Raw genomic sequence first — 24,569 nt, 5'->3', positions numbered from 1 at the left:
ACTATATTGTGATCACGTGTAATGTAAAATGTGCAGCTCGCACCAATGCGAACTATACATTTTTTTACTTGCACAGACAAGCCAAAGGGTTGCAAGATACAACTAAAGGGTAGCAGTCTGGAGCCCTGCGATCACAAAAAAAAAGTGTTTTTTTCAGGCCCTTCTTGTAGTTGTATAGTACTGTCTGTGCTTTTGCCCAAGAAAGCCTGGAGGATGCCTGTCCTAGGCTCCTAGCACCTCTCTGCAGTGTTTATATTAGTTTTCACACTGTCACCAGCCTGTTGTTGTTGTTGTTGTGGTTCAGGTGGTGTTGAGATGATAAGGTTGTGTCTCTGAGGCTAAGCTAATATCTATTTTAAACACAGGTGAATCATCTTTGTCCTGTTTTGACGGAGTGTGTGTGTGTTACCTTCTATTCCATCTCACCCTCCAGGCTTATCGCGGTACACAGCTGGGGGTAAGGTGACTAGCTAGTAGCTAGCTTTTCTTTGAGCCTGTAGAGGGCCGTGTATTATTGTTCAGAAGCTCGGTCGTGAACCTAGCCATTGTGTCGCATCAAAACGGAAAAACACACAGATAATCTGGGTAATGTGCTGTTTATGTGGATCACTGACTGACATTCACCTCGCTGTGTGTGTGTGTGTGTGTGTGTGTGTGTGTGTGTGTGTGTGTTGTGTGTGTGTGTGTTGTGTGTGTGTGTGTGTGTGTGTGTGTGTGTGTGTGTGTGTGTGTGTGTGTGTGTATCACACAGCCTGTGAGCATAACAACTTTTAAGGTCCTATAAAACCCCCCCCCCCCAAAAATGCCTGATTCCATTTCCCCCCAATTTCCGTTTTCTCCGCTTAGTTTTTCCAGGTTTCCGTTTTTCCCGTTTTTTTCTTCAGGTTTTCGCTCTCAACATTGCACTTAATAGAAAAACAAAAACAATGGATGTCGTAAGTGATGTTTAAACCACATCAGGAGAAATGTTTGAGTTCAAGGAACATTTTAAGAAATTTCGATTTTGAGGTGTTGCAAATGAAACATGAAATCACCCACAATTGAAATCCTGCGTGCATAACTTGCTTTCCTGTGATCGTGGCCCAGGCCAGCATTTTCTCATTCGGGCCAGTAGTTTTCACTTGGTGCTGGCCCGCTGTGCCACTGGTAAATCTATCTGAAAGTCAAGCCCTGCAGTGTAGTTACGCTTTAATGCAAGTGTGCACCAGGAAGAGACAGTTGTTTGGTTAAGCAGTGCTGCTGTAGCACTCATGTGATTGCAGAGTCTGCAAAACAAATGGACACTGGATTGATTGATGCAAATGATAAACTGATATCATTCTGCCAGGTAGGCATAGGCTACTTTCTAGTTAACATTTAATTGAGAACTTATTTGGGGTTTTTGGGAAAGTCTTTCCATCTCTACCAGAAGTAGGTCAATCAGCATCGTCGCTAACGGCTACACAAGGTGTACGCACCGCACACACACAGTACACACAGACAGGGGCATTCCTGTGCTATTTCAGGAAGTCGAATGACAATACGAATCACTGATGCATTTTGTTAAGGTCTTACGATTCACTTTGGCAAATTAATGCATTTTCTAATAAGTTCAATAGATTTAGTTGATTCCTACTAAGTTTAAATCCTCGTGGCGTCTTTACAGATTTTGTTAGGGCCCTACAACTTGAATACATCACACACAGTGGTTGGTCCACCACAAAGCTACAGCGCTACAGAACAGTAGATCTTCTCTCCTCTTATTGGATCCTTTTCCTCAGAAGAGAGGACAGACAGACAGACAGACAGGCAGGCAGGCAGGCAGACAGAACAGACAGACAGCAGACCAGACAGACGACAGACAGACAGACAGACAGACAGACAGACAGACAGACAGACAGACAGACAGACAGAGACAGACAGAACTCTCCTAAGTAGGATCTCTGGCGCCTGTTGGGTTGACATGACAGTCATGCTTTTGTCTGTTATTACCACACACACACACTTTTGTCCTCTGCTCTCTCTCAGTTAATTAGGCTGAAAATTGGAGGGATTTACGCTTATCCAGACACACACACACACACACACACACACACACACACACACACACACACACACACACTAGTTACAAGTTGGCCTTTTCACCATAACAACATTAACCTTAGCATCCAATTTTATTTAACAAGGTTAATCAAGAGAGACCTGGACCAAGACAGCACCATCAACACATCCGTGTCAGACAAATAGACACATGACATCAATTAGACAAAAATGACATCAATTCAGTCAGCAGAACGTCAGTAAAGAACATGTACACAGCACAAGCCAGAAAACCCCCAGAGTGCCATACATCAATAATCAGAGCTTGAAATAAATAACAGGGTGACATCTAGAAACAACTTCATGCCTCAACAACACAGGAACAGAAAAACACACCAAATTAAGGGGGGGGGGGGTCCTTATTCAAATTCTGTGCGACTGTCAGAGTGTTGGGCCAGTAACCAAAAGGTTGCTAGATCAAATCCCCGAGCTGACAAGATGAAAATCTGTCGTTCTGCCCCTGAACAAGGMAGTTAACACACTGTTCCTAGGCCGTCATTGTAAATAAGAATTAGTTCTTAACTGACTTGCCTAGATAAATAAAGGTTAAATAAACAAAATGAAACAAAATGAATCCACATACAGAAACAGAGCTCCCTCTCATGCAGTCTTTAAATAGAGAAGGAGAATCCAGCATGTCCAATTGAACAGTGTGAATCGCAGCCTTGAGTTCCTAAAGGAGGACCATTGAGGGTTCTAGTGGCTGTAGTATTTCTTGGTTGCTGAAGTTAATATCCTCCTGAACGAGGGAACCAGCGAGAGGCCAGGCCGTCCAGGCGCTAAAGGTATCACTGCGATGATGAATGCAGTGCTACACACCCACATCAGCTAGCGTTTCATCTGAGTCATTGTAGGAATAAAGCCATATAAACTTCAAACAACTTTCTTTCATCTGCAGTTAGACGGAGAGAGCGAGAGAGACTCACAGATGTTCAACACCCCCCCACCCACCTCGGCTCCAGTTGTTCCCTGTTCTGTTCTGAACATCTCAAACCTCCTACTAGCCAGTCTTGGGTCTATATCTCACTCTAAGCTCTCCCCATTCTTCATAGCTGGAACGTGTGTGTGTGTGTCGCACTCTTCATCACACCGTGTGTGTGTGTAGTAGAGGTCGACCGATTATGATTTTTCAACGCCGATACCGATTATTGGAGGACCATAAAAAGCCGATACCGATTAATCGGACGATTTTTATATACAGTATATATTTGTAATAATGACAATTACAACAATACTGAATGAACACTTTTATTTTAGATTAATATAATCATTTTAGTCTCAAGTTTGTATTTATTTATCTAGGCAAGTCAGTTAAGAACAAAACCTTATTTTCAATGACAGCCKAGGAACAGTGGGTTAACTGCCTTGTTCAGGGGAATGACCAATATTTACCTTGTCAGCTCGGGGATTTGATCTTGCAACCTTTCGTTTACTAGTCCAATACTCTAACCACTAGGCTACCTGCCTCCCCATAAATAATGAAACATGTTCAATTTGGTTTAAATAATGCAAAAACACAGTGTTGGAGAAGAAAGTWAAAGTGCAATATGTGCCGTGTAGAAAAGCTAACGTTTAAGTTCCTTCYTCAGAACATGAGAACATATGAAAGCTGGTGGTTCCTTTTAACATGAGTCTTCAATATTCCCAGTTAATAAGTTTTAGGTTGTAGTTATTATAGGAATTATAGGACTATTTCTCTCTATACCATTTGTATTTCATATACCTTTGACTATTGGATGTTCTTATAGGCACTTATTAGTTTATTGCCAGCCTAATCTCGAGTAGTTGAATAGTTGAAGTCATAAACGCCGCTATGCTTCAAGCATTACGAAGAGCTGCTGGCAAACGCAGTAAAGTGCTGTTTGAATGAATGCTTACGAGCCTGGTGCTGCCTACCACCACTCAGTCAGACTGCTCTATCAAATATCAAATSATAGATTTAATTATAATATAATAAACACACAGAAATATGAGCCTTAGGTCAAATTAGGTCAAAAAAAATATGGTCAAATCCACAAACTATCATTTCGAAAAACAAAACGTTTATTTTTTCAGTGAAATACGGAACCGTTCCTTATTTTATCGAACGGGTGGCATCCCTAAGTCTAGATTTTGCTGTTACATTTCACAACCTTCAATGTTATGTCATAATTATGTAAAATTCTGGCAAATTAATTACGGTCTTTGTTAGAAAGAAATGGTCTTCACACGGTTCGCAACGAGCCAGGCGGCCCAAACTGCTGCATATACCCTGACTCTGCTTGCACTGAACGTAAGAGAAGTGACACAATTTCCCTAGGTAATATTGCCTGCTAACATGAATTTCTTTTAACTAAATATGCAGGTTTAAAAAATATACTTGTGTATTGATTTTAAGAAAGGCATTGATGTTTATGGTTAGGTAAATTGGTGCAACGATTGTGATTTTTTTCGCAAATGTGCTTGTGTTAAATCATCACCCATTTGGCGAAGTAGGCTGTGATTCGATGATAAATTAACAGGTATCACATTGATTATATGCAACGCAGAACAAGCTAGTTAAACTAGTAATATCATCAACCCTGTGTAGTTAACTAGTGATTATATTAAGATTGATTGTTTTTTATAAGATAAGTTTAATGCTAGCTAGCAACTTACCTTGGCTCCTTGCTGCACTCGTGTAACAGGTGGTCAACCTGCCACGCAGTCTCCTCGTGGATTGCAGTGTAATCGGCCACAATCGGYGTCCAAAAAATGCCGATTACCGATTGTCATGAAAACTTGAAATCGGCCCTAATTAATCGGCCATGCCGGTCGACCTCTAGTGTGTAGCTCTCTGCAACTCTGTTCTACTCCCCCCAGTCTCTTCCCACGGCCTCCGCCCCMCTGAACCGGGTCCCATTTTCCCTCCATAAAAGAAACTCTAAATGTTTGTGTCTCAAAAGCTGCGCTAGAGATTACCTTTCCATCAGGAGAAGAATGAAGTGTGAAAAGCAATCCGACTTCCAACCCCACTGCCATACAGAAGTTTGGAAGAATGCAATTATGCCAATGACAGATCATTTCTGGCCTTATCCCTTACCCTTATGGATCGCAGTTTACTGTTTCTATTGCTTTTGATTATGTCATTCTCTGTCGGTCGTGGAGATGGAGAGAGAGACCGTGAGTGAAGCGATGGTGGACCGGTTCAAAGATTGAAAGGCCGCTTAACTTTCTGTGGCTTTCTCTCACTTTTTCTTTCCTTTTGTTTCACTCCCCCTCTCCCCCACTCGCTCTCTCTCTCTTTCTCTCTCCCGCTCTCTTTCTCTCTCTCTCTCTCTAGGTACTCTTCTAAAGGCTGGGTCCTGGACCAGACCAGCATCTTTGCTTTGGTCGATGCCTTTGTACAGAGGTGCAAAGACCTGCTGGAGGTGAGGTCTCTCTCACACTCACACACACACACACACACACACACCACCACACACACACACACACACACACACACACACACACACACACACACACATTAATCATGCGTCAGAGCTCCATGGTCATAACAACACTACACTCACAAAGATAGATACTAATCACACACTAATGAACACACACATACACAGTGCAAGGTTAAAAGAAATGTAAATATCACCACTGCCATCAACTTATCCACCTCATTCCGAATTTTCTCCAACAATCACTCCCCATTTGTGCTCTTCACATCTTCGGTGGAAAATCTAACCACCCTTTCTTTTTCTGGTGTTTGGGGCCAAAACCTTGGATTTTCATGTCTCACCATCACCATCACGCCTCCTCTATTGTCCTTCTTTTTCACTACCCATGTCCCTGTCACACTGACTGTGCGTCCCTCCCTCCCTCCCTCCTCCTTCCCTCCCCTCCCTCCCTCCCTCCCTATGCGGATACTGTCACACTGCTCGTCACTATGGCTGATCCATGTTGGTCGTGCCAGCGCATGTGTGTACGTTGATGTTTGTGTGTCCAACGCGGCGTGGTGTGTGATCGTGCTCTCCGCCGGCGCCTCTGAACCCTCTCCCCTCACAGTGTCCGTGTGAATGCCAGCAGCAGGTTTGCCAGGCGGGAGGGGAGCGAGCAGGATAACCCCTGCCCAGCTTCGACCGCGACGCCAGAGGGGCGGACGTGACCCGCAGGCCTTGCTGGAGAATGGAGCCACGTTCGGCGCAGCCTTGATGATCCTCCAACACTCGTCGCAGGGCATACCTGGACGTACAAGCACACCTCCTCGCAGACGACTACAACACACGGTACCGTCTGTGCGTCCGTCCGTCCGTCGCCTGTATGCTCAGAACACCTGGCCAAACGGCCTCAAGAAAGTACCTTGTCTCGTCTGTCTGACATTATCGTGTCTGTCTCTCCGTCCGTCCTTGGCATGACGACTTGTCAAAGGCAGTCTGTCTGGAGTGGATGCACCGTCACTACTGCTGACCTGTCTGTCTGAATACTGGGTCGTGTTAATTTGGCACCAAACGGAAGAAAATGGACTATCCTAAATGCAAATTTAAATTTTTCCACTGCAAACCATTTTTCTACAATGAATAGGACCCTATTAATGCTGACATTTTTTACAAGAAGCACATGTGCTCCTCAGTTGAATGAAATATTCGAGGTATTAATGATCAGAATTGCCAGCAATTACAAAATACAGSGGTTAGGAGCACCAGAAAGATATTTTTTTTACGACTAAAATATAGCCTGCACTCATGTTTTTTCTTTCTGTGCCACCAAGTGTTTGGATACTATTGGTAAAGTTACCACAAGGATTATGATAACTATCATCTGTGTTTACCAGGTTGTAAGCTAGCCAGTAAATGCTGTAACATGACTGAACAAGGTTAGCGGCTCGCGAGGTGSTTTATAAATGTAATATGTAATATGGGTCCTAACATTTGAACGTTTGGGCTAGAAACAAGACATTTTCTCTGCAGTAATGGTGCAACGGTCACGAATCTGCACTCAGTTTATTATCTATGGCACTCAGAGGCTGCGGAATAGCAAAGTAATAATTACAACAATTATTATCTGGGTTATTTAGGAGCATATGGGACCAAAATGGTTGCACTGTTAAGTGTTATAGCAGTGTCTGTCAATAGAAGATATGTAGACATACTGCATGTCTGTTTATATACTGTTTCGATCTACTAGGATCCCTGTTTACTTTTTCTGTCTGTCTTGTACAGTTTACGTAGGCCTATACCAGGGTTTCCGTTAGCCGATAATAGCCGGCTTTTGGCCAAAAAAAAGAAAAAAAGAAAAGCCGATAAATAAAATTTACTGCCCAATTGTCTGGGAGAAGGGAAAAAATCCCTTTGCGAAATAATGCTTTTTATCCTATTCATTGATAGAAATACCAGTCAATGTAAATATATTTGACCGGTCATGCTTATCATTCTATAGGTTTCTTTGCATAATTTAGTGGTATTCCGTTAGTCGTTATGCGTCTTATCACACGCGCACAGCATACTGATACAGAGCCTATGTTTGGGTGGAAAATCTGTCAGACAGCGCGAGAGCTGCCGCTACAGCTCCTCAAACAGCTTGTCCGTTGCTCCTGCAGTGAAACGCGCTTTTATGAACCCAATCATTGCGCAACAATTCTAAATGCAATCCCGTGTTAAAAACTGTTTTGATGGCCACGATTAAAAAGAGCTACTATTTGTATTTCTTAACTGGTAATTGAAGTACGCTTCCCATTCGTTAGAGGTGTGCCGACATGGCCATACTCGAATCCGTAATCGTATCCGYAMATTGACAGTTGATAGTCGGATCGGATCAGATTGTGAGGACAGACGCTGGAAGACGAGAAGCAAGTACAGGGAGTGAATATTTAATAAATAACAGACATAAAACAAAACACGGAYAKCGTCTGGACAGGGGAAACATAATGACATKAATGCTRACACAATCAAACTGAGGAACAGACAGATATAGAGGAGGCAATCAATAAAGTGATGGAGTCCAGGTGAGTCCAATGAAGCGCTGATGCGCGTAACGATGGTGACAGGTGTGCGTAATGATGGGCAGCATGGCGCCCTCGCGCGCCAGAGAGGGGGAGCGGGAGCAGGCGTGCCACAGATGATACTCGTGATCGAAAGAAGCTGTTTTCACATAACTAAGTAGATGTTGGCTAAATACATCCCTGCACATTCTCACTGCAAAAAAACTGCAGATTAGGAGCAGAGGGGCGTCTGTGTGTGTGTCCTTAACCTGCAGCGGGCAGCCAAGTTTGCTGTCACTTAGTCCGAATGCGCATCATCGTTTCATATTTTTCCCCTTGCCCCACTTGTTAGATATTATGCACATTGACAGCTTGATAGCAAACGTCCTCGCCATGTTATTTATCATAGTAGCATGCAGCAGCAATCTAAATGACGGGACCAAAAATATGCAAGGAAAACTGATCGGGTGAAATTATGACGCTAGTAGACAAGARAAATACAGCTTCACTCTATCCAATCGGAGCAGCAGGATCAACGTACAGCCCGCCCTTCTCTTTACAGACAGCCAGTTTAGTTATTTAGACCACGTAGAACCTCGCACATGACTGACTAACGTGAGAAGGATGTGTGCTGGCACCTGATTTGTATTTATTTTTGGATCACGGATAATTACAAATATTCCTCGGATCATAATCGTATCCAGAAAWTTGCCCATATCCGTTACGATACTAGTTTTGTCTAGCTACTCGCGAACACCCCTACCATTCGCCATTCAAGCGCACAGGCAACTAGGCAGGCTTCAGTGCATCACACACCACTTTGCGAAGAGCTGGAGGCAGTATGCATTTTGAGAACGTATACTTAATTGTTTGAAACCTGAACGTTTTACTACATATTATGAGGCATGTCTTACCTTGCTTCAAAGTAACCTAGCCAAAATCTGACCATATTAGTGGAGGCAATTCTTTTATAAAGACTTCCATATGCCAATTAAACCAGTAGCCTATCTCTGTCATGTTCTATTGGTTTCTTTCATTGTCCAGCAGCCAAAGGCACATTCCTAGTCATATTAGCCACCCATGCTAGTTGTTGCATCTTTAGATCTCCCCTCTTTCTAGTCACATGAAACCGCTAGCTTGACAACAGTGTTTTCCCGATAATTGCATAATGGAATGARCATTCACACATAGCCTTGTGCACATTGCTGTGCTTATAATGTGAATAAGTAATMGTTTATCAACATTTTAAGCTAATTTGTTGCATCAGTTTTTTTATGTACCCTAGGCTACTGGTTGTATGAATTTGTTATCTATCGTCCCACAACTGTCTGTTGTCGCACAGAACAACAAGCTGACCAATAGAATATGTTAACTTTTCTACTATGGGGGATAGTAGATTGACACCGTCTAGTGATATTGCTGTTGGTTACTCGTCTTGTTGGCTGATCAAAAGTACATGTGGACAGGTGTTCTAGCGTCTTCAAAGTGTACATTGGAATACAGTAAGAAGGAYGTTGCATCCTGGAGTTGCATGTTCTGTGAAGATGATTTACCATAATCAAAGATGTTATTTCTGTCATTCTGAGCACCGTGGGTGGACGCCCTAATCAGGATACGCACCCAATGCATATGGCTCCGGTGAATTTCTCAAATGTCCTTTCAATTAAAATGCTGCCGGTCAATTATCCATTTTCCTAAAGGAAACCCTGGCCTATACACGTATAGCTGTGTCTGTTTCCCACACACTAATTCCAAACTTGATGGTGTAGGAGTTGGATCAATGCTTGTCCAGACCCGGGACAGTACCCACCAACACCTTTCTGACACAGCATTAATACATCGTTGGTATGTGTCTGACTGTCTTTTAGATGAATGACCCGGGCTGCGGTGACTACGATGCGTCCCAAATGACGCCCTATGCCCTACATAGGGTGCACTACTTTTTGGCACGAAGCTCAAATGTGGTGCACTATATAGGGGATAGGGTGCCATTTGGGACGCACGYCTATCCATGAGCGAAGAGACCCCTATGGGCCAGGCCTATACAGGGTTGTATAGCAACGCCCCTTCTTGTCATTCAGAGTTCTGGTGACAGCAGCCTATTGGACTCCTCATCTGAATAACATGATTAAGGAAGGGGGAGGTGGGAGGTGGAAGGGAGTATGTGTGTGTGGATATGTGTGTGTGGATCTCAGGGGACTATCCCCCCCCCCCCGCTGCACCCTCCACACTCTGCGCCAGGTTAGTGGGGTTGTTGGAAACAAGGGCTGGCCCGGGGCTGGTGTGTGTTTGATGTGGATGATGGATGGGGGTCGCTGGAGGTCGGGGGGTCGTAATGTTGTTGCCAAGACAGCTGGGCTTGTGTCAGGGGCAGCTTGTTTCATAGCACTCAGCACATTACTATTGGTCAAATCAATACTAGCCTACACCTGTGTGTGGGTGTTTGTGTGTGTTCTGGTGTGTGTGTGTGTCGGGGTGTGGTGTGTGTGCGGGGTGTGTGTGTGTGGTTGTGGGGTGTGGTGTGTGTGTGTGTCTGGGGTGTGTGTGTGTGTGTGTGTGTGTGTCGGGGTGTGTGTGTGTGTCGGGGTGTGTGTGTGTGTGTGTGTCGCGTGTGTGTGTGTGTGTGTTGTGTGAGAGAGAGTTTTCGCTTACATGTGTGAGAAACTGTTTGATCCATGTGTGGTGTGGGTCACCATTTCACCAATCATCAATCATGTGTGTCTGTACATGATTTAATGTGTGTGGTGCTCGGTTTTGGTAGGTTCCGTGGGGAGTGAAGGATCTGGAGGTGATGATGCAGAACCTGATCAGCACGGCGTTTGAGACGGTCAACACCGTGGATGAGGGCGTTCAGCTGCTAGACGTCTTTCAGCACCTGTCTGCCCGCGAGGTACACCACACACACACACACACACACACACACACACACCACACACACACACACACACACCTGCATTCATATGCCAATTTACTTCCCACAGACAACACTCCTTTCATTAACCACACAGTAAAACCATGTGCACTTTATATGATTGTACATCTTTTTGTTACGATACGGCTGGCGGCACAGAAGCCTATTTCTTTCTCCTAAATGGACCATGCAGCATCGGGCCATTCTATCACTCTAATACTTGGGGAATAGCATTTTTCAACAATAGCAAGGCCTTGTAGATTATTCATCCTCTGGTGCCTTTTAAAGCTTAGGGTGTGTGTGTGTGCATGAGTGGTAAAGGACTTTCTCACGCTCAAACTACTTTATGTACTATCTGGAGCCATTTCCATAACAGAGATAAACACTGTCGAGTAAATGCCACTCTCTCTCTGCCCTCTCTCTCTCTCTCTCTCTTCTCTCTCTCTCTCTTCTTCTCTCTTCTCTCTCTCTCTCTCTCTCTCTCTTTCTCTCTCTCTGCTCTCTCTCTCTCTCTCTCTCTCTCTCTCTCTCTCTCTCTCTCTCTCTCTCTCTCTCTCTCTCTCTCTCTCTCTCTCTCTCTCTCTCTCTCTCTCTCTCTCTCTTCTCGGTGCATGCTGCGGTGTTTTTGGAGTCTGAGTGTTTGGTGTGGAAAGCTCTATCCTAACTAACTTTCTTGACTTCCTTTCTTTACATGGTATTTTCTATGGTGGAGGGTTAATGCAATATTTGTTTTAGCGGTATCCAAAGTTTTTTTTTCAAAGTTTGGGTGGAAGAGGACAGAAGAACGTTCCTGGGTTTTTGAAGTTGTGTGTGCGCGATGGCTTCTCAGCTAGCGCGGAGGAGCGCTGTCATATACAGCATGGATTCAGGTGTGTTCCTGAGAACGGAGTTAAGGTGGAGGAGGTTCTACTCGCGGTCGGTGAACAGGTAGGAGCTGAGTTTATCAATTCTGCTTCTAGAATGAACAAAGCTGTGGTTGTGTTCATGAAAAGGGCTAATTTTGGTTAGGTTTTGCCAGCACAGATAGTCTACGGTGTTTTGAATGTGGGGATTTGGGGGCACCAGAGTTTTGCGTGCCCACACAAAGGCCGTAGTAAAGGAGAGGGTAACAAGCGCCAGTGGTGGAAATCGAGGTCAAAGTGCAGGGGGTAAGGAGATGCAGACAGAGAGGCTGGACCTAGTCAGGTTAGAGATGGTGGTGTAGTGGATGATGGTCTAGTCAGGCTAGAGATGGTGGGGGTAGCTGTAGCTGAGTTTAGTCAGGCTAGAGATGGTGGAGTAGTGGAGGATGGGTCTAGTCAGGCTAGAGATGGTGGGGAAGCAGAGGCGGGTCTAGTCAGGCTAGAGATGGTGGGGTAGCTGAGGCTGGGCTAGTTATGCTATGGAGGGGTGCTGGTCTAGGCAGGATATGGATGGTGTATAGCAGAGGTTGAGTCTATCAGGCTATGGATGGTGGGTAGCTGAGGCTGGCCCTAGTCATGCTATGGAGGGTGGGTAGCTGAGGCTGGCCCTAGTCATGACTATGGAGAGGTGGGTAGCTGAGGCTGGCCCTAGTCATGCTATGGAGGGTGGGGTAGCTGAGGCTGGCCCTAGTCATGCTATGGAGGGTGGTAGATGATACTGGGTCTAAGTCAGTTATTCTAGTGGATGAGGAGAGTATAGTGGGGAAGTGTAAGAGATTAGGGGGGGAGGAGGAGGGTGTCAAGCGTAAAAAGGAAAAAGGGTGTGGACAAAGCACCATGGAATGTTGCCTGTTGCTGGTGAGGTGAGGCCTAACAGAGAGAAAGAGCAGGTGGTCAGGGTGGTGATAGAGAAGAGGAGGAAAGTGAGTCTGAGGAAGAGGATGAGGAGTTTTTTTTTTCAGACTCCTCTTCAATTGGCCCGGAGCTTGACAGCAGTCAACCAGAGGGGTCTAAGTACACGTTGAGAAGAACTGACAAGGTTCCTGAATGAGACTAAGGGGAAAAAGTAATCTGAGGCTTTTTTTCCTGATCCTAGAAAGTTTGTAAGATCAGTACAATGCTATGAGAAATGAGGGGCATGGTGTCCTCTCACCCAAGAAACGTTTAGGTTGAGGAAGTGGGTCACAACAGTGCGTAAGGTTTACCTTCAGACACTGTTTAAATGTTTAATTTCTTTCTGACACTGGGCTTTTTGAGCTTTGCTATTGGTCTATTTCTCTGCTGGCTTTTCTCCCACTTCTTATGGAGACTCTTCGGGTAGGCTCGCTTAATATAAATGGGCCAGAGCATGCGGGAAAGAGGATGTTCGTGGGTGAATATGTAAACAAAAAAAAGTACATTGTGTTATTTCTGCAGGAGACGCATGTGATGTGGTGAATGAAGTTGATTGGGGCTCTGGTGGAAAGGGCAAGTGTGTTGAGCCATGGGACAAATCTAGTGCAGGGCTGGCAGTCCTTTTTGCACCGGGTCTGTCTGTAAAAATTTGCTCTCAAAGGAGTGTGTTAAGGTAGGTTGCTGTTGTTAAAGCAGAAATTAACAGCAATGGTTTTTGTTTTTATAAATGATGTATGCGCCTAACACAGGGAGAAGAAAGAGGGGTTGTATTTGGGAGTCTTAGACAGGAACTCTCACAAGTAGCGCCTGAGGAGACGCTGGTGATCGGAGGGTGATGGAACTGTACAATGGATTTTACAAAAGACAGAAATGGGGAGAGCCTCATTCAGTGTCAGTGGGAGTCGTTAGGGGACATCATTAATCAGTTTGACCTAGTGGATGTTTGGAGAACTAAACATCCAAACACAAGACAGTATACATGGGTGAAGGTTTTTGGGCTAGGGTGAGTGCAGCCCGACTTGATCGTTTTTTACATATCTAGGAATCACGAGCAATAGGCTGCTGGGCGTACCATTCTCCCAGTGGGGTTTTCGGACCGATCACATAAATCGGTCGGCTGTCTATTTCACCAGGGCCCGGCAGGCATCTTATTGGAAGTTCAATGTAAAGCTCTTACAAGATGCCACTTTTTGCTCAGTTTTCCAGACCTTTTGGGAAAGGTGGGCAGCGAAGAGAGGAGTATGAGTCTTTGGTCAATGGTGGGATGTGGGGAAAGTGCAGATTCGGCTTTTCTGTCAACAGTACACAGCTCTCTCATCATCAGAGGCTTAGGAGAGTATTGGGGGAACTAGAGCGGTGTATTAGTGAGTGGAGGTAGAGATGGTGGGCAAGGCAATGTAGGCCTCCAGGCTAATTATAGCCGAATTAGTAGGGACCTGGGCAGTTTTTTCAGGTTAAAGCAAAGGGAGCACTTGTAAAGAGCTAGGTTCTCCATGTCAAGGAGATGGATGCTCCCAGCTCCTTCTTCCTTTGAATTTGGAAAGACAGAGCAGTGAAGCCAAGGGTATGCATTGTCTACGGCTGTCTGATGGGCGGGTGACCTCTGTGCGTGGGGGAGATGCGGGAGCGGACTTGTGGAGTTTTATACTGAATTGTATAGGGCAGAAATGTGTGATCCTATGTGTGCTCAGGTCTTAGTTCGCAGGACTCCCTAAAGCCTCTCGGGGCACAGAGGGATGAAATAGGACAATTCCTCTGTATGTCACATGAACTGGCAGAGGCCGTAACCCAGAGTCCCCAGGTCGTGCACCGGGGGTCGATGGACTCCCAGTGGAGTTTTAAAAAATTCTGGGAATAATTGGACAGGATTCTTTTGCGGGTCTGCGTGAATGCATCCGGGTAGGAGAGTTGCCGATGAGCTGCCGTCGGGCGGCTCTGACTTCCTGCCCAAAAGAGGGGACTTGTGTGAACTTAAGAACTGGAGGCTGTGGCATTACTCTGTGCGGACTACAAGATTTTTGCCAAGGTCCTCTCTACAGACTGAAGTCCCAATCTGGACTCTATAATACACAAGGACCAGACATATTGTGTACCGGGACGCTCAATCACGGACAATTTGTTTCTTGATTAGGGACATGTTGGACTTGTCGAGAGGTTCTAATGGTGAATTTTGGACTGGTCTCTTTAGATTAAGAGAAGGTTTTGATAGAGTGGATCATGAGTATCTGTTTAATGTGATGTCTGTGTTTGGTTGGGAGACTTTGTGAACTGTGTGAAAGCTGGTTTGTAGGCTGGGCGTCATGTATGGTTAAGGTGGGAGGGCGCTCAGTAGGCCTTCCTGGGTGAGACGGGGATTAGAAAGGATTGCCGCTCTATCTGGGCAAGCTGTACACACTAGCATTGAGCCTTTTTAGACTGCTACGCGGAGACTGCGGAGAGTATGCTGGACAGGCATGGAGGTGGTGACAGGAATAGCAGTCTCAGCATATGCAGTGATGTTTCTGTGATGGTCAGGGATGGGCAAAGCATATGCAGATGCTAGAGACCAGTCTGAAGGTGTAGAGGTGGAGCTTCATCAGAGCTAAGAGTAACGGGGAAAGAGCAGAGCTCTGTGGATTATGTGGGGCATGTGGGGGAGTAGGCTCTCTCCTTCTGCTTCAGGGGTTGCCAGTGGGGTGTGGAAGGGGCTTAAAGTGTTGGGGGTGTACCTGGGCTGAGAGGTGGGTCGCAAGAACGGGCGGGCTGTCACAGGCTGGGTGTCAAGACTGGCAGGTGTGGAGGTGGCTCCTGGTCCCAGAGTGTCATATATCGAAGGAGGGTCTGATAATAACAAACCTGTGGCATCTTCTTTGGTCATAAAACTGCGCTGTCCTTCAACCCCCCCGGTCTGCTTGCAGACTGCAACGAAGCTGGTGGACTTCTTTTGGTCGCGGCATCACTGGGCTGAAGGCAGGCAGTGTTGGTAAATGGACCGCCACGAAGGAGGACAGGGCCTGGTGGAACTGGGCGAGAAGCAGGATGGCTGCTTTCCGCTAAAGGCGGTGCAAGACTTGCTGTACCTATACTGATGTTGGCTGGAGGGAACAGCATGCGCCTGCTGAGGAGAGGCTGCGATTAGGGTTGGACTGGCAGCTGTTCTCATGAAGCTGGAGAGGCTGAGTACAGCAAGTCGTCCTCAGAGTTTTTATTCTGGGCGTCTGAGGGCCTGGCAGCGCTAAGGCCACACAGAAAGGGGGTGTGGAGCTGGGAGTGGGTGTGGGAGGAGCCTATTTTCACCAACCCAGCCATCCCTTTGAGATCGGTTCAGTCGCCACGCCTGCAGAGGCAACTGAATGCAGGTGGTTTACAAAGGTGTGACGAGACTGCTGGGAGAAGAAGAGGGTGGAAAACCCCGGAGTCTTGGCGCAAACAAACAGGAATACGTCTTCGTTAGGCTGCTGGAGAGATTTCCTGGAGGAGGTCAGGAGCACGTCTGAGCCGGTAAGGGTTGGGTTGGTTGAGAGCGCAAAGAGAGGGGCCACCAATGTTTCCGCCACTGCAGTGACGGCACGAGACTGAGAGGCAAGGGGGGTTGGAGACTTGTTTAGATTTTAACACTCCGAAGGCCTGGGGAGTTTGAGGGGGTGGGAGTAAAGCCTCTACAACCTCTGCGTTTTTTAAAGGTTAGGAAATTAGAAGCCTAACGGAGTTGAAGCGCACAATCAGTGGCAGGGGTATGTGGGGCGGAGAGTATGGTGGTTTTAGATGGAGGGGCGCTCTACAAACCATCCAAAGAAGTCAGGGGACCTCCAGCTGGAGGGTTCTTCATGGAGCCTGCCACTAACAGCTGGTTGGCACGGGTTGATCCGGGAATTGGGCAGGGTGTCCTCTTCTTCAAATGAAGAAACTGTGATTCAGCTGTTTTCTGTGTCACAGGTTAATGCTTTAATGTCCTGTTGGAATGTCTGTGTGACAGGTTGGGGGTGGTTTTTGCTGTTGGGAGTGTATAATGGGATTACAGTATTCGAGTAAGGAGGAAAGAAAAATGTGTTTTGTTGATTTTCTGTTGCTCGGCAAATAGCATGCATACAAGGAGAAAACAGGGTCAAAGGTGGGGGATAACAGACCTTTTATACTGTTTAATGGATGGTCTCTGCCGGCCTTAGGGTTGAGTTTGAGTTCTATAAACTGAATCAAATTGTGTGGAGATGTTTGAGGAGATATGGTGTTTGGGGAGCTGTCTGTATTGCTGGGGAAAATGTTTTGGATATACGGTGTGTAGGAGGAGGTGTATTGTTTTTGTGATGTGATGGTGTTTGTATCATGTGTGTAGAGGAAAGGTGAGTATGTACATGTATGCAGTACAGGATTATTTTTTGTTTTTTTAATTTTTAGGGGGGGTGTTTTTAAATGAAATGAGAATGTTTCAACTAAAGAAAGACAAAAAGTTCTCTCTCTCTCTCTCTCTCTCTCTCTCTCTCTCTCTCTCTCTCTCCCCCGTCTCGTTCTCCTCCTCTCGTCATCTCTCTCTTCTTCTTTCTCTTCTCTCTCCTCTCTCTCTCTTCTCTTTCTCTCTCTTCTCTCTTCTCTCTTCTCTCTCTCGTCTCTCTTCTCTCTCTCTCTCTTCCTCTCTCGCCCTCTCCCCTCTTCTCTCTCCCTCTCTCTCTCCCCCTCTCTCTCTTCCCCTCTCTCTCTCCAGCCATCAGACGGACCATAGACCAGGAAAGACGGTTTAGATGTCTATGTTTTTTAACAAGGAACTCAACCTTGGTAACAAGGAGCTTGAGTAACAGGTGTTAACCCACCCTGCCACATGCCCTCACGCTGGACGGCCACTTGGGCTAGAGCCTGGGCGACGTCATAGAGAGCGCCATGGGGTTGAGAAGGAGGGTAGGGCCAGAAGGCTAATGTTAAAGTCTACACCGTCATTGAAGGGCAAAGTCGATCTATTAAGATATTTGTTTTATTGAACTCATTTAGACTTTTGAGGCCATAGGTCAAACCTTAGCTTTAGCCTTTGGAGGGGGAAAGTGTTCACATTCAATAGAGTGGAGGTTACCCTTGGAAGCACGACCTATTGTCGGTAAACCCACAGAGAAGACGCACTTTATAGGGGGCCAGGGGTTTGCAGGCAAAGTACTGTATAGGGAGACAGGGGTTATAGCAGGCAAAGTAACTGTATATGGGACGGGGTATAGCAGGCAAGTACTGTATAGGGAGACAGGGGTTATAGCAGGCAAGTATGTATAGGGGAGACAGGGGTTATGCAGCCAAAGTACTGTATAGGGGAGACAGGGTTATAGCAGGCCAAAAGTACTGTATAGGGGAGACAGGGTTATAGCAGGCCAAAGTACTGTATATGGGGGAGACAGGGGTTATAGCAGGCCAAAGTACTGTATAGGGGAGACAGGGGTTATAGCAGGCCAAAGTACTGTTAAATAGGGGAGACAGGGGTTATAGCAGGCCAAAGTACTGTATAGGGGAGACAGGGGTTATAGCAGGCCAAAGTACTGTATAGGGGAGACAGGGGTTATAGCAGGCCAAGTACTGGTATAGGGGAGACAGGGGTTATAGCAGGCAAAGTACTGTATAGGGGAGACAGAGGTTATAGCGGCCAAGTAGCTGTATATGGGGAGACAGGGTTATAGCAGGCCAAAAGACTGTATAGGGAGACAGGGGTTAAGCAGGCAAAGTACTGTATAGGGGAGACAGGGGTTATAGCAGGCCAAAGTACTGTATTGGGGAGACAGGGTTATAGCAGGCAAAGTACTGTATAGGGGAGACAGGGGTTATAGCAGGCAAAAGTACTGTATAGGGAGAGACGGGTTATAGCAGGCCAAAAAGTACTGTAAGGGGAGACAGAGGGTTATAGCAGGCCAAAGTACTGTATAGGGGAGACAGGGGTTTATAGCAGTCAAAGTATGTATAGGGGAGACAGGGGTTATAGCAGGTTAAAGTACTGTATGGGAGCAGGGTTATAGCAGGCAAAAGTACTGTATGTAGGGGAGACAGGGTTATAGCAGGCAAAGTATGTATAGGGGGAACAGAGGTTAATAGCAGGTTAAAGTACTGATATGGGAGACAGAGGTTATAGCAGGAAAGTACCTGTATAGGGGAGACAGGAGGTTATAGCAGGCCAAAGTACTGTATTGGGGAGACAGAGGTTATAGCAGGCCAAAGTACTGTATATAGGGGAGACAGAGGTTATTGCAGGTTAAAGTACTGTATAGGGGAGACAGGAGGTTATAGCAGGTTAAAGTACTGGATGGGAGACAGGGGTTATAGCAGGTAAAGTACTGTATAGGGAGACAGGGGTTATGCAGGCCAAAGTATGTATCGGGAGACAGAGGTTATAGCAGGTTAAAGTACTGTATAGGGGAGACAGGGGTTATAGCAGGCCTAAAGTACTGTATAGGGGAGACAGAGGTTATATGCAGGTTTAAGTACTGTATAGGGAGACAGAGGTTTATAGGCAGGTTAAAGTACTGTATAGGGGAGACAGAGGTTATAGCAGGTTAAAGTACTGTATAGGGGAGACAGAGGTTATAGCAGGTTAAAGTACTGTTATAGGGGAGACAGAGGTTATAGCAGGGTTTAAGTACTTGTATAGGGAGACAGAGGTTATAGCAGGTTTTAAAGTACTGTATAGGGGAGACAGAGGTTATAGCAGCGTTTAAAGTACTGTATAGGGGAGACAGAGGTTATGCAGTAAATTACTATAGGGGGACAAGGGTTTATAGCAGTTAAAATGTATAAGGGAGCAGAAGGTTATAGCAGGTTAAAGTTGTATAGGGGAGACAGAGGTTATAGCAGGTTAAAGTACTGTATAGGGGAGACAGGGTTAATAGCGGTTTAAAGTACGTATAGGGGAGACAGGGTTTATGCAGGTTAAAGTACTGTATAGGGGAGACAGGGGTTATAGCAGGACAGTACTGTATAGGGGAGACAGGGGTTATAGCAGGCCAAAGCCATCCTCTGACATATGGAGATGAACCTTAATGAAGCCAGGCTCCAGTTCTCTGTAGTACTCTATGGGGAGCTTTAGCCAGTTAGGGGTTGGAGCAGGCCTGGCATCCCATCCAAAGGCCTATAATGGCAGGGGGCCAGTCCATTGAGTCCAGGGCCCAGATTCATAAAGCATCTCAGAGTAGGAGTCCTACAGATCTATGATCAGGTCCTCCCAGACTGTCCATGTAATCTTATTCATTATCTGAAAGGCCAAACTGATCCTAGATCAGATGGATAGGGGCCCAGACATGGCCTTGGCATCTGTGTGTTTTAAACACAGCTGTGTCTGCCTGGTCTCTTTGCTTACACAGAGTATATGGCTGGAAGGAACGGCTATCTGTAGAGATACATTAGGCACCATAGAACAAGGGGGAACATTCATTCTACACAGATTGGAATTGAATAAGCTCTCGGTTTTTATCAAACATTTCTCCATCAAGTAAGTGAGTGTTCAAGGATACAGAATATACAACAGAAACACTTAGCAACACGCATCCTGTTAACGTTGGAGACCCTTCCTGTCCGACCTGTCTAAGGTCGGTTTTGATACAAGTTACTATCGGCCTTTCTTACCTCGTCTGTATGTCCCGTTGCTCCTTTTTTAAAACTCTTGTTGAATTACCCTGTGTGGTTTGAACCTCTCCCCTGCCGTAGGTGGTACAGTGTGCCCACTTCATGCCTCACATCGGCAGTGGAGAGGAGGTGCGTCTGGCGTACAGCCAGCTGGTCCAGACCCTGGATGAGTTGGTCCGGAGGGTCTTCTCTGAGTGGAGTCAGTCTCTGGACCGACAGAGTCTCAAGAGGCTGGACCAGCCACTCATGATGCGCTGCAAGGAGAAACAGGGCATGCTGGACATCAACTTCGACAAGTGGGTTCATACCGGAGGACACACACGCGCACACACACACACACACACTCGGAAGATGGAGGAGACTGATTATGTTAGGAGAGTTTTCGCAAACGCAGACAGGCGGTTAGAGGAYGGGTCACAGCACACGCGGATATTCTCAGGCTCACGCGCCCTACTGACATAAAGACGCACACCGGGGACTCTCACGCCCCTCGACACAAACACCTTCTGTATCAGACCTCTGTTATGATGCCGCGGCATCCGTCCTCTGCGAGACTGTGAACACTCCCTGTCCTTGGTTGTGTGTAGGAACATGCTGAAGATGTTCAATGAGATCCACTACTGGGAGCGCCTGCTGTTCGAGATCCCCCACTACGTCTCTGACGTCTACCAGAGGAGAGAGGAGCTCCGCAGCATGAGGGAGAGCGTGCTGCTGGTGGTACGAGACTACAACCGGTACAGACACACACACACACACACATGCACGTAGACACACACACACACACGCAAGCGCACACACACGTGCACGTAGATACACACACATGCACGTAGACACACACACGCGTGCAAGCGCACACACACGTGCACGTAGATACATTACACACACATGCGCGGAGATACGCGCAGGCACGCACACACATAGATGTACGCAGACGCGTACGAACGCACACATGCATACATGCGCGTGCACACACACACACACTGGACCTAAGTCTCTCACATCCTTGTTCAGTATGAGGCAAATTGGACTTTAAGCCTCTGTATACACGGGGCCTGGGACCCTGCAAAGTTCAGCACAGCCAACGCTGCTTGAAACTGAACACACACACTGCGAAACACTTCAGATTGAAGCACATTCAGAGTGGATGTGAATTAGCACGTGGCAGRCCATGCATAGCATAATGCTTTCAACTTACTGTGAGAAGAGGCCTAGGCGTAGGTCAAGTGKGTGCATACTGCATCACCAAACTGTGTGTTAGTGTTTATATATTTCCCTGTAATTAGGGTGTCCATCCACTCTGCCCAAACAAGCTTTGGTGATGAAATTTCACTTCATTATGTTATAAAATACATTTCACCAAGACAAGTATGATTGTTCATGTTCTGAATCGTTCAGTGGGGTCTTGCACTACCATATCATTAACATTATATCTAAAAAGTCGGATTTGGTCATCTAATACTTCTGCTAATAGACACCGAGCTCTGTTGACAGAGCGGTGYRCTTTCTCGCAGCGACTTATGAGGATTTTACATGTTGTGGTCATCTGCAAAGTTGTTTCWKCGGGTCGCAAAAAGCCAAATGAACTGAGTTAAATGTAAAAGGCTTTGAAAATCAACAGCTCGTGGTACACTCCGTGCTCCGTTGACATTTCACAGAGCTACGCTTGTTTTTGTGAGAGGTCTTCGAAAAAGAACAGGAATTTCACATGAATATGAAAAGCGTATACTAAAATATGAAAATACTACATGCCATGTCTCAAAATCGATATCAGTCTTACCTCAATATGGTTTTATGTCCTCCGGATTCCAGAAGAACGATGACAGGTTCAATGGTGAGCCTGTCAGGTAGCCTTAACTCTCACACAGCATCCAGTCTAGTTGACACAGCATCCAGCCTAGTTGACAGCATCCAGGCTAGTTGACACAACATCCAGCCTAGTTGACAGCATCCAGGCTAGTTGACACAACATCCAGCCTAGTTGACAGCATCCAGCCTAGTTGACAGCATCCAGCCTAGTTGACACAGCATCCAGCCTAGTTGACAGCATCCAGCCTAGTTGACACAACACAAATATGAACAGCATCCAGCCTAGTTGACACAGCATCCAGCCTAGTTGACACAAGCATCCAGGCTAGTATCGCCTAGCGACGCAGCATCCCGTCTAGTTTGACAGCATCCAGGCTAGTTGACAACAGACATCCAGCCTAGTTGACACATTCCAGCCTAGTTTGACACAGCATCCAGCCTAGCTGACACAGCAATCCAGCCTAGGTTGACACAGCATCCAGCCTAGCTGACACAGCATCCAGCCTAGTTGAACAGCATCCAGGCTAGTTGACACAGCATCCAAGCCTAGTTGACAGCATCCAGCCTAGTTGACACAGCATCCAGCCTAGCTGACACAGCATCCAGCGCGATAGTTGACACAGCATCCAGCCTAGCTGACACAGCATCCAGCCTAGTTGACAGCATCCAGGCTAGTTGACACCAGCATCCAGCCTAGTTGACACAGCATCCAGAACCTAGTTGACACAGCATTCCAGCCTAGTTGACAACAGCATCCAGCCTATGACACAGCATCCAGCCTAGTTGACAGCATCCAGGCTAGTGACCAGCATCCAGCCTAGTTGACACAGCATCCAGCCTAGCTGAGACAGCCATCCAGCCTAGTTGACAGCATCCAGGCTAGTTGACACAGCATCCAGCCGTTACGTTGACAGCATCCAGGCTAGTTGACACAGCATCCAGCCTAGCTGACCACAGCATTCACAGCCTAGCTGACCACAGCATCCAGCCTAGTTGACACACAGCATCCAGCCTAGTTGCACAGCATCCAGGCTAGTTGACACAGCATCCAGCCTAGTTGACAGCATCCAGGCTAGGTTGACACAAGCATCCAGGCTAGTTGACACAGCAATCCAGCCTAGTTGAACACAGCATCGCAGCTGATCACAGCATCCAGCCTAGTTGACACAGCATCCAAGCCTAGCTGACACAGCATCCACCTAGTTGACAGCATCCAGGCTAAGTGACACAGACATCAGGCTAGTTGACACAGCATCCAGCCTAGTTGACACACATCCAGCCTAGTTGACACAGCATCCAACCTAGCTTGACACAGCATCCCAGCCTAGTTGACACAGCATCCAGCCTAGCTTGACCACACAGAGCACCAGCCTATTGAACCACAGCATCCAAGCCTAGTTGACACAGCATCCAAACTAGCTGACACACAGCATCCAGCCTAGTTGCACAGCATCCAGCCTAGTTGACACAGCATCCAGCCTTGAGTGACACACGATCAGCCTAACAGCGCATCCAGCCAAGTGACACAGCATCCAGCCTAGCTGACACAGCATCCAGCGCGAGTTGACACAGAACATCCAGCCTAGTTGACACAGCATCCACGCCTTAGTTGACACAGCAATGATCCAACCTAGTTGACACAGCATCCAACCTGAGTTGACACAGCATCCAAGCCCTAGAGCTGACGAGCACAGCATCCAGTCAGCCGTTGAGTCATCGTAGTGCACAGAATCTATGACAGCACATCCAGGCTAGTTAGACCACAGCATCCAGCACTAAGTGAGTCGCTTGAAGACCAGCCGTGAAAGCATCCAGCCTAGTTAGACACAGCATCCAGCGAGGATGTAGAGCAGCAATGCCAGGCTAAGTGACACACGCATCCGACGCCTAGTGACACAGCATCAGCTAGTCTGACACAGCATCCAGCCTAGGACACATCCAAGCCTAGATTGACAAGCATCGCAGGCTAGTTGAACAGCAGACAATGCACAAGGCCTAGGTTGAGACACAGGCTTGAAGAGATCCAGAGGCTGAGTTGACACAGGCAAGTGACCAGGCACTAGATGATGAACAGCGAGTCACAGCTGAGATTGAACACGAGATAGCATCCAAGGACCTAGCATACACAAGGGCGAATGCCGAAGACACTAGAGCTGACAAACGAGGCAATCCAGCACGATAGTTGGACAAGCAGCAGTCGCAGCCTAGGTACTGAAACGGAGCATCACAAGCTAGATTGAAGACAAGAGACAGCAGGATCCAGCCTAGTTGACATGCATCCAGGCTAGTGACACAGCCATCCAGGCTATAACGTCTGACACAGCATCCAGCCTCATTGAACAAGGCAAATCCAACCTAGGTTACAGCATGCAGCCTACGTTGACACAGCATCCAGCCTAGCTGACACAGCAATTCCAGCCTAGCTTGACAGCATCCCAGGCTATTGAACACCACAGCAATCCAGGCTATTTTACACGAAACCGAGATGCGC

At 46.7% G+C, this 24,569-nt stretch overlaps 1 protein-coding gene across 1 annotated transcript in view; it reads left to right on the top strand.

Annotated features, from left to right (window-relative positions):
* The window catches only part of LOC112070380 (dynein axonemal heavy chain 2-like), a 74,933-nt gene that overhangs the window by 40,983 nt on the left and 9,381 nt on the right, over positions 1 to 24,569 (top strand). Inside the window, exons 9-14 of the mRNA XM_024137799.1 lie at positions 5,381 to 5,468; positions 9,874 to 9,936; positions 10,247 to 10,334; positions 10,780 to 10,895; positions 20,354 to 20,568; positions 20,860 to 21,006. Of these exons, the coding sequence (XP_023993567.1) occupies positions 5,381 to 5,468; positions 9,874 to 9,936; positions 10,247 to 10,334; positions 10,780 to 10,895; positions 20,354 to 20,568; positions 20,860 to 21,006 (717 nt within the window). The remainder of the gene's footprint in view (positions 1 to 5,380; positions 5,469 to 9,873; positions 9,937 to 10,246; positions 10,335 to 10,779; positions 10,896 to 20,353; positions 20,569 to 20,859; positions 21,007 to 24,569) is intronic.

The sequence above is a fragment of the Salvelinus sp. IW2-2015 genome, unplaced genomic scaffold (assembly GCF_002910315.2).
Source record: "Salvelinus sp. IW2-2015 unplaced genomic scaffold, ASM291031v2 Un_scaffold1307, whole genome shotgun sequence".
Lineage (NCBI taxonomy): Eukaryota > Metazoa > Chordata > Actinopteri > Salmoniformes > Salmonidae > Salvelinus > Salvelinus sp. IW2-2015.
This window is presented reverse-complemented; position numbering and strand designations above follow the sequence as displayed.